Source organism: Leptodactylus fuscus, chromosome 1 (genome assembly GCF_031893055.1).
Source record: "Leptodactylus fuscus isolate aLepFus1 chromosome 1, aLepFus1.hap2, whole genome shotgun sequence".
NCBI classification, from domain to species: domain Eukaryota; kingdom Metazoa; phylum Chordata; class Amphibia; order Anura; family Leptodactylidae; genus Leptodactylus; species Leptodactylus fuscus.
In genome coordinates this window covers 177,117,432-177,132,759 of record NC_134265.1, presented here as the reverse complement: position 1 = coordinate 177,132,759, position 15,328 = coordinate 177,117,432, and the positions used below count along the sequence as shown (strand labels likewise).

General features: G+C 36.7%; 1 protein-coding gene across 1 annotated transcript in view; it reads left to right on the top strand.

Annotated features, from left to right (window-relative positions):
- The window catches only part of RIGI (RNA sensor RIG-I), a 49,853-nt gene that overhangs the window by 12,317 nt on the left and 22,208 nt on the right, over nucleotides 1-15,328 (top strand). The window contains exons 5-14 of the mRNA XM_075279983.1: nucleotides 1,169-1,319; nucleotides 2,703-2,810; nucleotides 3,593-3,649; nucleotides 6,304-6,408; nucleotides 7,311-7,464; nucleotides 7,588-7,846; nucleotides 10,510-10,672; nucleotides 10,814-10,915; nucleotides 12,222-12,379; nucleotides 14,278-14,413. Of these exons, the coding sequence (XP_075136084.1) occupies nucleotides 1,169-1,319; nucleotides 2,703-2,810; nucleotides 3,593-3,649; nucleotides 6,304-6,408; nucleotides 7,311-7,464; nucleotides 7,588-7,846; nucleotides 10,510-10,672; nucleotides 10,814-10,915; nucleotides 12,222-12,379; nucleotides 14,278-14,413 (1,393 nt within the window). The remainder of the gene's footprint in view (nucleotides 1-1,168; nucleotides 1,320-2,702; nucleotides 2,811-3,592; nucleotides 3,650-6,303; nucleotides 6,409-7,310; nucleotides 7,465-7,587; nucleotides 7,847-10,509; nucleotides 10,673-10,813; nucleotides 10,916-12,221; nucleotides 12,380-14,277; nucleotides 14,414-15,328) is intronic.

The window sequence follows — 15,328 nt, the reverse complement described above, 5'->3', positions numbered from 1 at the left end:
CTCTGCCTCCCTGCCAAACATCGATCTGTCAGTACAGTGCAGGATAGATGAAAGGATGGTGCAAATAAAATAGTAAAAAAAAAAAAAAAAGGTTTAAAAATATGAAATAAATAAAAGTTCTAAATCACCTCATGTCCCTAGAATATATATATAAAAGTAGAAAATCATATATCATAAACCACCGTTTTTTTTTTTCAATAAAAGGTGATCTAAGCAATAGATATTCCCCAAAATGGTATAACTAAAAAGTACTTCTGGCCCCGCAAAAAAAAACACTCTATGCATCCCCGTACAGCTGCAGGGTCACCTGTCAATGTGGCCTTGCAGCTGTTGCAAAACTACAACTCCCATATATTAAATATTTTACCAGTTTTTGCTTCAAAATTTTTTTTCCCTATTTTCCTCCTCTAAAACCTAGGTGCGTCTTATAGTCCGAAAAATACGGTAATACATATTTGATATCGCCCTATCTGAAACATCCCTGCAATAAAACTGAAACATTATTTAACCTAATCATTGAAAGTTGGAAAAAAAACCAAAAAACGCCAGAAGTAAAGATTGTGGCTCCCACACAGTATATACTATATAATATACACTACAGTGGTCCTCACACAGTACAATATACATCACAGTGGCCCCCACACAATATAATATACACCACAGTGGCCTCCACCCAGTACAATATTCACCACAGTGGGCCTTACACAGTACAGTGTGCTCCATGGTGGAGCATACACAATACAGTATGCTCCTGTACTTACCTGAACTCCCACAAACAGCAGCAGGGCAACCTCCTTCTTCCACCGCTAAGCAGGCACTGATGATACAGTGCACCAGCGATTTATTTTATAATTTAAAAAAAACATATGAACCACTCACCAGCTAGTTATCCATTTATGAACAGATACAAAGTGCCTGGTCATACAGAGTCACTGTCAGATAAAGACATCATGTCCTGTGGGAAAAATGTGTGAGGACGTGAACAGATTGGGTGGTAAACAGAGGTGAGGGAGGAAATGTAGGGAGGTGCTGCACCATTGAGAGCTTTGTTCTGTGGACGTACCTTAGGGTATTTTCAAATGTTGCATTCACATCATCATTTTTGCCATGATTTTCCCATTTTTCCTTATAGTCCTTAAATTAGTTTTATGCTCATTTTAAAAACCAGGAAACCAGGAATAAAGGATCTACGGCAGGAGCTGAAAAACTTATCGAATGCCTTTTACGTTCTGATAAAAAAGAGTGGCCAAAAGTCTTTACTTTTGCTTTGGAAAAGGGAGAGAACAAGGAAGTCCTTAACATTTGGTGCGGTGACAAAGGTGAATAAACAGCATATAATACTGATTTAGAAGAATTTCCACTAGACACATTAGGAGACATTCACATGCACAAAAAATCATTTATGTGTAGCTTTCAGAAATCCATGCACATAATGCAGAAACTACACTATTCAGATAAATGGTATGTATTTTTTTTAGTCCCAGAAACTTCTGGAATGAATCTGCAAACAGTCAATGAAACTGATTGCAATATATACAGAAGTTCTTTCCAACAACTAGTTATGTGTATACATATAAAAGTAGAAGCAGCAAAGCCATTGTTTCTGTTGGTCCCAGTGATCATGGGTCAGCTGTCATGTGAATTGCTGAGTCTTAATCTACAGGTGCATCTCAATAAATTGGAATATATATGAAAAGTTAATTTATTTCAGTAATTCAGGTCAAAGAGTTTTATGTTTTATGGATTCATTACACAAAGTGTAATTTATTTTGGGCGTTTATTTTTTTGATCGTTGATGATGATTATGGCTTACAGCTAATGAAACCCCAAAAGTTACTATCTCAGAAAATGGGGATATTGTGAAAAAGTTGAATATCGTAGAGTCTTGGTGTCACATTGTAATTGATAATAACACAAAACACCTGTCAAGGTTTTCTAAACCTTTAAGGATAAGTTCACACGGGGTTCTGCCTCAGGTTCCGGACCAAAAAATGAGGCGAATCCGCCTGAAAGAATGAGTATCTCGCTTATTTTGTTCCGGCTCCCGGAAAAAAGACCTGAGCGGCTCCCATTGATTTCAAAGGGAGCCGTCATTTTTGTCAGGATTTTGAGGCGGATACGGCCTCAAAATCCTGTCCGAAAAACCCAGTGTGAACTTACCCTAAATGGTCCCTCAGTTCGCTGACTTGACAGTTGTCCAGAAGACAGTCATTGACACTCCACAAGGAGAGCAAGCTACATAAGGTCATTAAAAAAAACTGTATTAATGGAAAGTCGACTTTCTATAAAATATAAAACTGCATGTGACCGAGGACATGAAAGAACCTCTTTAAGTCTAAGGCCCCAAGTTACATATACATAGCAGGGAAAGAACACTACATTACAGTACCACAAATAGATAAAAGTTTGTTTAACTGGCAGCAGAAAAAAGCAGTGTTGTTAAAACTCATGCATTTGTAGAGCATGTTAATTTTAGTTGAGCAGTTGTGACTGTTTTCCTTATATATTTATCAGGCAAAGAAAAACATAGCAAAACTCTGTTATAGTTTATTACTCTATTATTGTGATAAAAAGGGAAAAGCTAAGAAAAATGTAATAAATATTTAAACTGCGAAACGCACATGACAAGTATTTTATTACCAATGCAAAAAATGTTCTAAGGATTCATATTACAATATTGATAATTGATTTTTCACTATTAGGTTGTCCAAGCAAAACAGATGAGCCAATGGAAGAGTCGGGAGAAGAAAACAGTGTTTTTACAGTCCAGTTCACAGAACAGCCAATCCTTGAAAACAATTTTCAGTCAGGTGATTGATTTTAGTTTACATTTCATTTCATATTTATTATATAGAACATTATATAACATGATATAATTGTAATTTTGTATGATATTAAAGGATTGTCCAAAGATGAAAATCCCTCCATGCAGCATCCACAGATCTCAGCAGCACTACATGTAATTGTCACAGCAGCACTCAGTTCAGCTCATCTTCATCCCCTCCCTCCTTCCCAGTTTGTGCAATCTGCAAAACGCCCATACATTGTACAGTTTATTATTATTATTATTATTATTATTATTATACATTTTTTGAACATCATTACTACCATGGTGCTGTACATATGAATAGGGTTTACTCTCGAAAAACAAAACCAAAGGCCTCAATGGGAGAGAGAATTTTGTTCGCATTGACTTACAATCTCCAAAGAAAAAGAAAGAGGGCAATAGGTGAGGGGAGAAGCTGTTCAGATGATGGTGTAGTGGAAACAGGGTTGTTGGAGGTTGCAGACTTTCCTGAAGAGGTAGTGAGTTCCAAAGTATAGGGGATTGCATGAGAGAAATCTTAGAGGTGGTTGTGCAAAGAACAGTACGAGCAGAGTGAAAAAGAAAGTCTAGAATAGGTCAGAGATGTATGAAGGGGAGAGGTTGTAGACAGCCTTGTATGTCTGCGTTAATATTGTAGACTCTGGATTAACCAGGCAGCATAATAATTAAATTTTCATAGCACGTAGGATTTACGGCTCTGGTGTATTTAACAGTATGATTTAGTATTTCAGTAACTTATATATTATTTTTATTCTTTTATTTTAGCTTATCCAGTTCTGGCCAATGGCACTGGTACTGGTACTGCAATTCCTCAGTTTATAAGTAAGTATTGATATATATTTAATGAAACTTGTAATTAATGCAGTAACCAGTTCTTGTAAAGGAATTACCTATACTGTAATCCTCTATTGAAAGAGTAATCAAATACATGTGTAACTGTAATGTCTGATACTTCTAGCCTGTATGCAAAACCGCTACTGATCCTGAATCAAAATAGTATGCTCCTAGTGTGAAAGAAAAAATAAATAAATAAAAACACAGACTATTCACTTTGTAAATAAAAATTGTAATGGCCCTATAAGACCCTATGCAAGAGCCTGTTCCTTATGGTGTCCTTAAAGGGGTTGGCCGCTTTCAGACCAATATTGACAAATGTACAATAAAAAGAGATACAATTTTCCAATATACTTTCTGTACCAATTCCTCACGGGTTTCTAGATCTCTGTTTGCTGTCTTTCATTCGGTTACTTCTAGAGGATAAAACTCTGACCCCGGTCATGTGATTTACAGTCCATGGTCATGTGATTTCCGGTCCATGGTCATGTGATGAGTACACAGGTGCACAGCTGATTACCAGGCAGATGTCTGATTACTGTGCTGTGACTATAACGAGGACACCTGTGTGCTCATCACATGACCATGGTCAGACTTTTATCCACTAGAAGTAACAGAGATCTAGAAAACTGTGAGGAATTGATACAGAAAGTATATTGGAAAATTGTATATCTTTTTATTGTACATTTGTTTGTCAGTATTGGTCTGAAAGTGGTCAACCCCTTTAAGTTGCTGAACATCTTGATCTCACACAACCATCACATAAAAAGAGCAGATTGAAAAATTTACCCACCTTTGCCATGTCTTCATCTTATTTTAGGATAGCCATACACACGTTAAAAAGCCAGTCAAACCTTTACAGCAAAAAATTGCTAATTTGATCAATTGTTTTTGGAATTTCTTGTCCATTGGTTGATCTAAATATAAGTCTGTGTTATGATCAGGTGAATTTGGCCAATCATTTTGCACAAGCTATTATAAGATAAGATAAGATAATCCTTTAATAGTCCCACAATGGGGAAATTTCAGTGATACAGTTTCATAGATGGTACAGTAGTATATAACAAGAGAGGAAACACATACAAGCTCATGGCAGATAGAGAAATCCTAGGAATCAGAGCAACTAAAAAGAAAGAAACACAGACACACTGCAGGATCATTTAGTTCTCTGTGTGGAGTGTTGTTAATAATACAGCCCAACCGAGGACACGAGGAGGGGGTCACAGCATGTAGATATAACAGGCAGAAACGGGTTTTTTGCAGCGGTGGGGGACATATGCAGATATCCCAATAACGTGGTAGTTTTTGGTAGGTAGTGAGATCTCCTGCTCACAGCTGATAGTTTGGTATCTTGCATCGGCATTATATTGTTTATCTGTCCTTGTGATTGGGTTGTTTAGTTGGTTATGTTGATAGTGGGATTGTTCATATGAACTGGCCCACTATTAATCGATTGGCAGCCTCATGGCCAACTTTTATCTTTTGTGGCCAGATTTAATTGTCTCTGCTCCATTGTAAGCACCTGTGAGCAGGGCCCTCAGTGTCATTGTGTGAAATGACTATTTCTTTGTAATGTATCTTTTTTGTCTGTACTTGAACCCTACAATTTGTAGAGTGTTGTGGAATACGTTGGCGCTATAAAAATAAAGAGTATTATTATTATTAGGAGCTTCAGGGATAGCCGAGGGCTGTACTTCTGCTATTTCTGAGGCTTCCATTGAAATGAGTGGAGCAGTGGCTAGTCTGCATAAACTACTACATTCTCAATGCAAGAGAAAAAACTCGCCATGTCCTAATTGGTGGGGGTCTCAGTCGTCAGACACAATCAGCAATAGGATAGAGGATAAATAATTTTCTCAGCATAACCCCTTTAAGTACACACTGCATTCAATAGAAGTACCACAGACTCAGAATTCAGATTTTCTACATGTATATATTATCAAGTGATAGGAATTGGAAAGTTCAAATATGTTTCAGGTGATTTTTTTTTTTTTTTTTACATTTCCACACTAAAGCCACATCAGGGTACTCTGTGTGTCACCATCCTTATGCAATGCACTGTTGTGTTAAAATATAGGACAAAGCTTCTTTATAAGGCACATGAGGACAAACTATGATTCCATAAATGACATAAATCCTATGTCTCTAGATTTCTAGCTATATCTTTATTTTAAGTACTATCTACTGTACCTGTAAGGTAATCTGCTGTTCATGTTTAATGGCAATTAACACTCATCCATGACACTGTTGTGGTTGCAGAAACATGGACTGCTTGTTGTCTGAGTTTCATGTTTTTCAGAGGTCCAAATTTAGAATGTGTTTTGTCTGTTGGTTGGCAATCATTATTTCACACACGCTGGGCATCAGTGTACTCTCTGTCATTGTTACAGACCGAATGAGCATTTTAAGCACCGTTAACATACATTTATTGAAATCAATAGGACTATGTGCTGACTATGGAGAACATGACCAGCACATACCTTTAATTTGCAACTAATTCCTTAAAAAGCAATATGTGGCAGAAAATTCTATGCATATGTTTTTTCTCATTAGTCTAACTTAATCTCTTTTGGTTCATTGGATTGGTATATAGTTCTGTTTTTTTTTTCTGTAATGTCTGATTATTATCTTTTATATGCCAGATTCCTCTCGCAAATCAATTAAAGAAATGAAGCTGAGAAATTATCAGGAAGAACTGGCTCAGCCTGCATACAATGGCAAGAATACAATCATATGTGCTCCAACAGGTCAGTATGCTAAAAATGACAGACACTTTAAGACTGTTTTAAGCCAGGGATTTACAGAGTGCGTTTGCAGCGCAATTGCTGTCAGCTAAACTTGTATAGTAGTTGTGTAGTGAATGGTATTTAAAGGGGTTGTGTAGGACTTCACAGCTTTCTTCTTCTCAGGAAGTGATCTCATGTCCACTAGTCAAATGGCAATGCTACATCTTCATCCCATTAAAATGAATGGACCAATGGACATGATATCACTTACATGTTTTCAAACTCCACACATCCCCTTTAGCTAAATCCTATCTACACACTGTAGAAAAAACCCTCCATACAAAGTGTCTTGTGTTATGGGTTTTGTATACACAGAATGTCAATTATTGCTGTGTAATTTGGCCATGGTTTACAACCTGCCTTTCAGCTGACCAAGAATCAGGGCTAAAAGTTTCAGTAAAAACAGGTAATTTCTGCAGTAGTGTTGACCAATGCTTCCTTAAAGGACTACATGGAATGCAAAGTCAACATGCTATCTTGTCATGGATCTATCTGACTGTCTGATAGCGTAATAATCCCAGCTGCATTAATGGTGTTATCAGGCTACAAGACTGCTGAACCTATTCTCATACAGTTGAATACTTGGCAGTACTCTCCTCCATTATGTTGAGTTATTTTGAAATGCATTACATTGTTTTGATAACTTCTCTTATTATCCACTTCTTGCATCACTATAGAAGCCAAGTGACAATAACTGGCTGAGTTTATGCTTTCCAGTTGTGTTGTAGTCAGACAGGGATGCCAGGGTGACCTCCTCGTTTACAAGGAGAGAATAAAATGGGCAAATAGTGATCATCAATCAATAAGTGAGAACATGATTCTAAATGTGTCCTGTTAAATATCTTGTATATGTCTTTTAACAGGATCAGGGAAGACATTTGTGTCGTTATCTATTTGTGATCAACATCTAAAATCTTTGCCTATTGGAAAGAAAGGAAAGATTGTGTTTATGGCTACAAAAGTTCCTGTGTATGAGCAACAGAAAGCTGTTTTTTGCCAGTACTTTGAGAACACTAGGTGTGTACTTTTGCGCCAAGAGAAAACTGTTAACAAGTCAAAGGTGTTTGTGATTTTATAGATCTGTAATCCCTCAGGGCAAGGCGTAAGATGCAATTCAAACACTTATTTTCCTGTCAACAGATATACTGTTGTGGGCTTCTCTGGAGAAGAAAGCGAAAATGCTCCCGTGGGGATGATTATAGAAAATAGTGACATTATCATTCTAACTCCTCAGATTCTTGTCAACTGTCTTAAGGATGGATCTGTGCCCTCACTTTCCATTTTTACCTTGATGGTTTTTGATGAATGTCACAACACCATTGGTCACCACCCCTACAATGTGTTAATGTTTCACTATCTTGATCTGAAACTAAGCTGCCCAGATTCTAAACTTCCTCAGGTAAAGTACAGATTATACTATGCTGTCATCTTTAAAGGGGCTCTCCATTTTGGGCAATGTTTTGTTGTCAGCATGTTTCCTTATCAGAATCAGATCACTAAGTGTAAATTCACATGGGGTTATTTGGTCTGGAACCTGAGGCGGAGACCGCCTCAGGTTCCGGACCAAAATACGGAAAACTGTGACTGGATGGTGGTGCAGTGCATCGGTATCCAGTCGCGCACTCCGCTCTGGATTAGGCCCAAATGAATGGGCCTAGTCGGGAGGGAGTGTCTTCAGGCAGATGTCGCGAGGCGAATCCGCCTGAAAGAATGAGCATGTCGCTTCTTTTTGTTCCGGCTCCTGATACGGCCTCAAAATTCTGACCAAAAAGCCCCGTCTGAACTTACCCTAAGTGTTCTCCTGCTGGCGCCTCCAGGCATCAGCTAGAATCAATGCAGAAACTTGGTAGTAAGTGTTCAGTTCCCCCCATTGCTACTACAGAGAAAATTAGCCATCACACAGTGTCCATTCTAATTATCAAACTGCTTGTACAATGAAGGACAGGTCCAGATCAACAAAAACACTCTTTGTAACTGAAGAAGATACTGAGAAATAACAACCTCTAAAAAAAAAAAAAGTATGCTATTTATTGTACATGTTAAACACTATAAACCGTAAAATACACATGCCAAAATTCATGTTTTCTGTGCATCTCACCACTCAATAGCAAAAAGTAATAAAAACCTGATCAAAAAGTGATATGTACCCTCAAAATACAAGGTCTAGCAAAGCTACATTGAAATTAAATTTAAAAAGTTAAGAAAGCTGGAATTTAGAGAGATAAAATGTTACTGGTTAAGGATAAAATACACAGAATTATGTGGCAATATCTACTTGACCTGAAAATTCAAAATCTATAATAAAAAAGTCACATTTTCTGGTGTTTTGTTTTTTTTTTTTGCCATTTTAAAGGGATTCGATCATTGGGGAAACATGTTTTTGACTGAAGCAATTTTGGAATAGCCATAAAGGCTAGTGTAAGAATCTAAACAAAAATGGCTGATGGAGCATGCTCAGTCTGCTCTGCCTGAACGCGAAGTGGCCATTTTTGTTTAGTTTCTTACACCAGCATACTCCAGAAAAATGGCCGATCTGCAAGAAGCACATGCAAAATGAAGTGAAGATGATGGAGGGGGTGTGAAAAAGCAGCGCTGGAGGTGGGTTGCGGTGATGACGAAGGTGTACTTGGAGCACAAAGGGAACACCCTCTGTGGTACCTGAGCTTAATTTACATATGAGAATAATTTTTTTTTTTTATTTAGATAAATGGTGGCAAGGGGAACAAAGGTTAAAGGTAGGAGTAGAATAGCCTTTATAAAGGCTTTTCCAACTTTACTTCAGTTAAAAACATGTTTCCCCAATGATAGAATGCGTTAGGGGATTAATAGTTGTCTATATTCTGGTTGAAATGAATAGTATCATGTGCTACTTAATGCTTCAATGAAAAACTATGCACAGTTCTTCAGCAAAAAAAAGTGTTGTGTGGTTTGTTTGTTTTTTTGTTTTTTTTTAACAGACTTCACATTGAATTCAAAATCATTGAATGAGGGCTATTCACATGCCCATCATTTTGGAGGTCTGTTGTAACACATCATTAAAATATAGATAATTTCCTATTTTTATCCGTTTTCACGGATCCTTCCATACACTGAAATGTATGGAGGAATCAGTAAACATGGCGACCCCTCGGATACAAGATGGCCATGAGAAATGCAGCTTTAGTCTGATAAGAGGAGACAAAACAAATTTCTTTAATAAGATATACTACAAAATTTCTTATAGTCACTTCTGCTATTCATTTAGGTGATCTTGATTTACAATTGGAGGTACACTAGTCACTAAGCCATGTACACATTGTGGCCACAAGGGGTGCAAAATCTATGTAAAAAATGGAGTAAATGTGACGAAAATCCAAAATCTAACACTCCAGTACCTCAGTAGGACTTTTTAAAACTGTGTTTCTTTATTAATTAGCTACATGCAGTAAAAGCTAACACATATCAAATAGAAGTTCCTAATTGTAATATAAGAAATGTAGACACTCAAACATATGTGTGGGCACCACAAACAAAATTACTGGGAAAAACATGAAATTGCAGCAAAAGTTGTACAACTCATGAATGAAATAACATATATCTTCATTTACACAAATGGCATAAAAAAGTACTAAAAACAATAAAGTCACACAAATACTGGGTCCATCCAAGATAAGGGTATGCCCCTGAAGAAACGGCAATGTAGTGGTCATACACATGGAGTTTGTCCAGCCAGTGCACTTGTTGAGGCTGCATCATTTTGGTATTATTTGATTTCTGCACTTTGTTATTATGCTATGAATACCTGTTACTGATATATATGGATATTAGATACGACTATGACCATAACTACCCTAAATCGTTGGCTGGATGAGAAGGACTGCTTGACCTTTTCCTGTCATCATTATTTTGTTCATGTGTATTCAAATTTTTATTTTTTAAATATTTTAGTGTCACTATTTTATTGTCATATATATATATATATATATATATATATATATATATATATATATTTTTTTTTACAGATTCCCAATATTGTAAATTTTTCAGTTTATGCTTTATTGTTATTTTCTACTCTTCATGTAGATAATTGGGTTAACAGCTTCGGTTGGCACTGGCAAGTCTCGTAGTACAAATGACGCTGTGATCTACATTAGTAAGCTTTGTGCTAATTTGGACATTGAAGAAATATCTACTGTCAAACATAATGTGGAGGAGCTGGAGAGAGTTGTATATAAGCCAGAGAAAGGTAAGAACATACCCAGAGATCAACTGCTCATATGTCATATGCAGATTGCAGAAACAGAACAGTTACGTTATTAATGGAAGCTCGCAGTTTTTATAAAAACAAAATAACTCAATGGATGTTCTGTGTTTTGTTTATTTGTAGACATCTATGAGACAAAGCAGCGTGAACGTGATCCATTTGCTGATGTTATAAAGAAAATCATGGCAGAAATAGAGCAGCTGGCAAAATCAGTTTATCCCATTGGTAATAATGATATGTGTTAATAAAAGTCTTTAAAATGTGTTCAGGCAGATTTTGTGGTGGTAACTGTTGTCTGGCAAACATTGCTGTGTTGACCTGCAACATTTCAGCTATGTAAGAATGGGGATGTATTGAGAACCCAAGATTGCTGTGAGAGTTTCAGTTGTAGCTGCAGCAACCTTGGGGTTACAGTGCAACACCATTTTTTTTTTTTTTTTTTTTACCTTTAAGTAGATATGTGGTGTTATAGGTTATAAGCGGTATGACTTTCCTGGTATGCTTCCTAATGCTGGAGATATCCCTCTACGATTAGAAAGGTGCGTTTACCGCTCAACGTCTATTCTTCCATAGACTTGCACAGTCAGGAGGGGCTTCACATCCCAGCGATGACGCTAGGCTGCACGACCTACTTTTCTGATAATGGGGAGATATTGGTGCATAAATTAACAGCACTGTCGTGCATAACAGGAAAGATGACAGTGTGCTGAATTCATCGCACTGACGGCTTTCTAGCGGTATATAATAACGCATATCTATAAGGACATGAAAGGTCCTCTTTAATGTGCAAATTTTCAGGAAGACATGGTGTACTTTGGGTGCTTTATAGCTGTCAGAGTCAAAGTTGCTGTGTAGCCCTAGCCTAATATTCACAAAAAGCTATAAGTAACTACTACAAAGAAAAGGACTCCAATGTTTACGATAATGGTACAGGGTAATTGCCTTATAGACAAAACCAAACTAACCCTGCATACAAAACAATACCAATATACCAAAATTTATTTTCACTTTCTTTAAAACTTAAATTTATGGGTGCAAATACTATCTGAAATCTACACCAGCCTCTGACGGTTGTAGATTTCATTTTCTGGTGACCGGACCACCTAGATGCACCAAAATTATAAAAACTCTTAATACTTTTGGTGTATTTCACCCCAACACAGCTGTTCATTAAGAGATTCTATGCACTAGTGTTAATAAGTCAGCCCCATAGTGTCCAGAATGAACACCATGTTACTAAAGCACCTGAGTGATACAGAGTGTGAATTATTTTTCTTTTTCTTTTTTTTTTTGGGTATAAGTTTTACTTTGGATGATAAGTAGTTTGCATTGCATTTGTTTTTTAAAGGTAACCTCCTTTCAAAGCTTCAAATATGTGTGCAAAGGTAACCTCCAGTTTATTTAAAAATTGGCTTTCTAAAAACATCATGGGGGGCCCTTAATTCATTTTGCCATGGGGCCCTATGATACTTGTGTACAGCTCTCCTAGGATTGCTGAAATCATTTTTTTTTATTTATTTTTTCCTCTTAGAATCAATGTCAAATATCCAGAACCGGCCTTATGGGACTAAGCAATATGAACAGTGGATTATTGACACCCAGAAGAAATGTTCCACGTTGCATTTGGAAGACAGAAAGATGGAAAGTCGCATATGTAGTACATTGTTTACATACACTGAACATTTAAGGGTATGCCATTGTCATGTTGCTTATATTTTACACGATTATAACTTTACTACCACTACTACTATTGCTACCATTACATTTGTGAAGCTGTAATGCTCAGCTGCAGCAGTGCAAAGAAAAGTATTGTGTAGTTGAAGCCTTAGAGATCATTATAAGGGTTGGCCACTTTCAGACCAATATTGAGAGACAAATCTTATTATTTGTATAATTAAAAGTTAGACAATTTTCCAATATACTTTCTTTATCAATTCTTCACAGTTTTCTACATCCCTGATTGGTGCCATTCATTCTGCTTACTTCCAGTGGATACAAATCAGTCCATGGTCATGTGATGTTCAGTCCATGGTCATGTGATATACAGTCCATGGTCATTGTTCCTGGATTTAATTCACATCAGTTGTTTTTCACTATTTATAGTGCTGCCTCTTTTTGATTGTTACTGCAGGGATCAACTGCCGGACCCTATGGATTTGTGTTATCATTCCGTGGTCATGAACAGCTCGTTATAGTCATAGCACAGTAATCAGACATCTGCCTGGTAATGAGTTGTGCACCTGCATGTTAATCACATGACCATGGATCAAAATCATGTACCTGGATGTGGTTATATTCACATTCAGTCCATTTTGCTGCTAATATTTTCCCTACTCTGTAAGGGCTGGGTTTACACAACATTTTTTTTTTTTTGCTGAAGAACTGTGCATAGTTTTTCATTGAAGCATTAATTAGTACATAATACTATTCATTTCAACCAGAATATAGACAACCATTAAAGGGATCCTATCATTCAATCACATTTTATCATTAACACATCAGAATAGCCTTAAGAAAGGCTATTTTTCTCCTACCTTTCGTTGCCTTCTCCGCGTCGCCGTTCCATAGGAATCCCGGGGTTTGTCGGTATCTAAATGAGTTCTCTTGCAGGTTCCAGCGCTCAAACAGCATTGAGGGCGTCCCTAATGCTGCCAGAGAACTCTCCAGTGCCGCCTCCATCTTCTCCTGGAGCGAGGTCTTAACCGTGTCTTCTTCTGGTGGTGGCTTCTAACATCTAGGCCTCAGTCCTAGGGCAAAACCGACTGCACATGCCCACCAGCCACGAGAAAATGGCCACTTACAATACTGTGTAAGCGGCCATTTTTCTTGTGGCTATTCTGACGTGTTAATGATAAAAAAAAATGTGATTGAATGATAGGATCCCTTTAATCACCTCCCTGGCGTCTTGGATACAGGAACTACTCCGTAAACATAATATTTCCATATTATGTATACGGAGCATATAACCTGCTTCCTGAACTGAAGCACGATGACAGGGCCCACTGGCAGACTTGGCTGCTCTAGGATACTTTCTACTACTCTGCTGATTTTCAGACCGCCTTTATCTCTCCTCCCTCTCGACTCCCTTTCTGCTCTTGTTTGTCTTTGTTTAGGTTACTGACTTTATAATGTTTAACCTTTGTTATGCTTACTTTGTTTTATTTTGATGTTTGACTCAGCAGCGTCAGAGTAATTACTTGTCCCCCACCACCTTCTTCTCTCTGCCTTTAACCTCTCCCTCCTCTCTTCTTCAGTACTGGTTTATGTTGTTTTACTTTTATTTTGCAAAGCTACAATACAAACGCTTAGTGCAAAAAAATATACAGTATAAGTTTTACTTTGAAGGATAAGGGAGGTCGTCTAAAATTGCATGTGCTTTTTTTTAAAAGGTAACCCACATTCAAAGCTTAACACTTATAATAATAACAATCTAATAAATACATTGTAAGATAAAATATGCTGACAGATGTTTGCAGCTTATATTTGGGAAGTTATATCTGTCCATATCACTACAGTATACAGTATTATGTCAATATTTTTTTTTAATTTTATTTCATTGTAAATGCGTTGTTTCTCTGCTCTAATAGAAATGTAACGACTGTCTCCTAATTAACGATGACGCTCGTACCAAAGATGCCTTGGAGTACTTGGAAAACTTTTTAAAAAATATCAGATATGGGACTTTTAATGAAATTGAACAAAAACTAGCAATCCTGTTTGAAGGTACAACATATCTTATATACCTTATCATTAGCAAGAGAACATTTATTCATGAATATAGTGAAATTCATCTACTTCAATAATCTATATTTTAGGCACAGAGCTGCAATATTGTATTTTATGGCCAATGATCCAGAATATGAGACAAGAAAAATAATAGGGGAATTAAATATAACTTTTTTTTTTTTTTCTTATAAAAAGTATTTGAATATATATTAACTTAATACAAACGTTCATCACACACACAACTTGTTGAACGTTTTTATTAAGTTAATACATATTCAAATACTTTTTATAAGAAAGAAATAAAAGTTATATTTTAAGTGTACATAATTCCCCTATTATTTCTCTTGTCTCTAATTCTAATCTGTACACATACCATACTATCTTATTTATGGTTGATTCCCAATGATCCAGAATATCCCATAGTCTGCGCCTATCAGGTCTCATTTAATTAGAGGAAATTCATTGGTTTACAGTTTAAATAACATAGAATGTATATTTGCAACAAAAGCTCCAAAATTCAAAAATATGAATTTCTAGAGATTGTTTTAAAACTGAAAACCGCAAAGGAAAAAGTCCTCTGTGCAGTACTTTTTTCTCCGCCAATTTTCATATAGATACTGTGACAGAGTCTCCAACGGAGACTCTGGCGCAGATGTGGACATATCACAGAATAGGAAGAACTACACATGTAATATCTGGAAAGACAATTAAAATACAGGAAAATATCGAAAATGTTTCCGCTTGCTTACTTCAGGATTACATTTGATTGCATTAATGACCTAACCAGCTGGTCCTTATATGGCAGTGTTACCTAAGTTAATTATTATTAGAGATGAGCGAACACTGTTCAGATCAGCCAATGCGAACAGCACGCACCCATAGAAATGAATGGAAGCACCTGTGACGCTGACA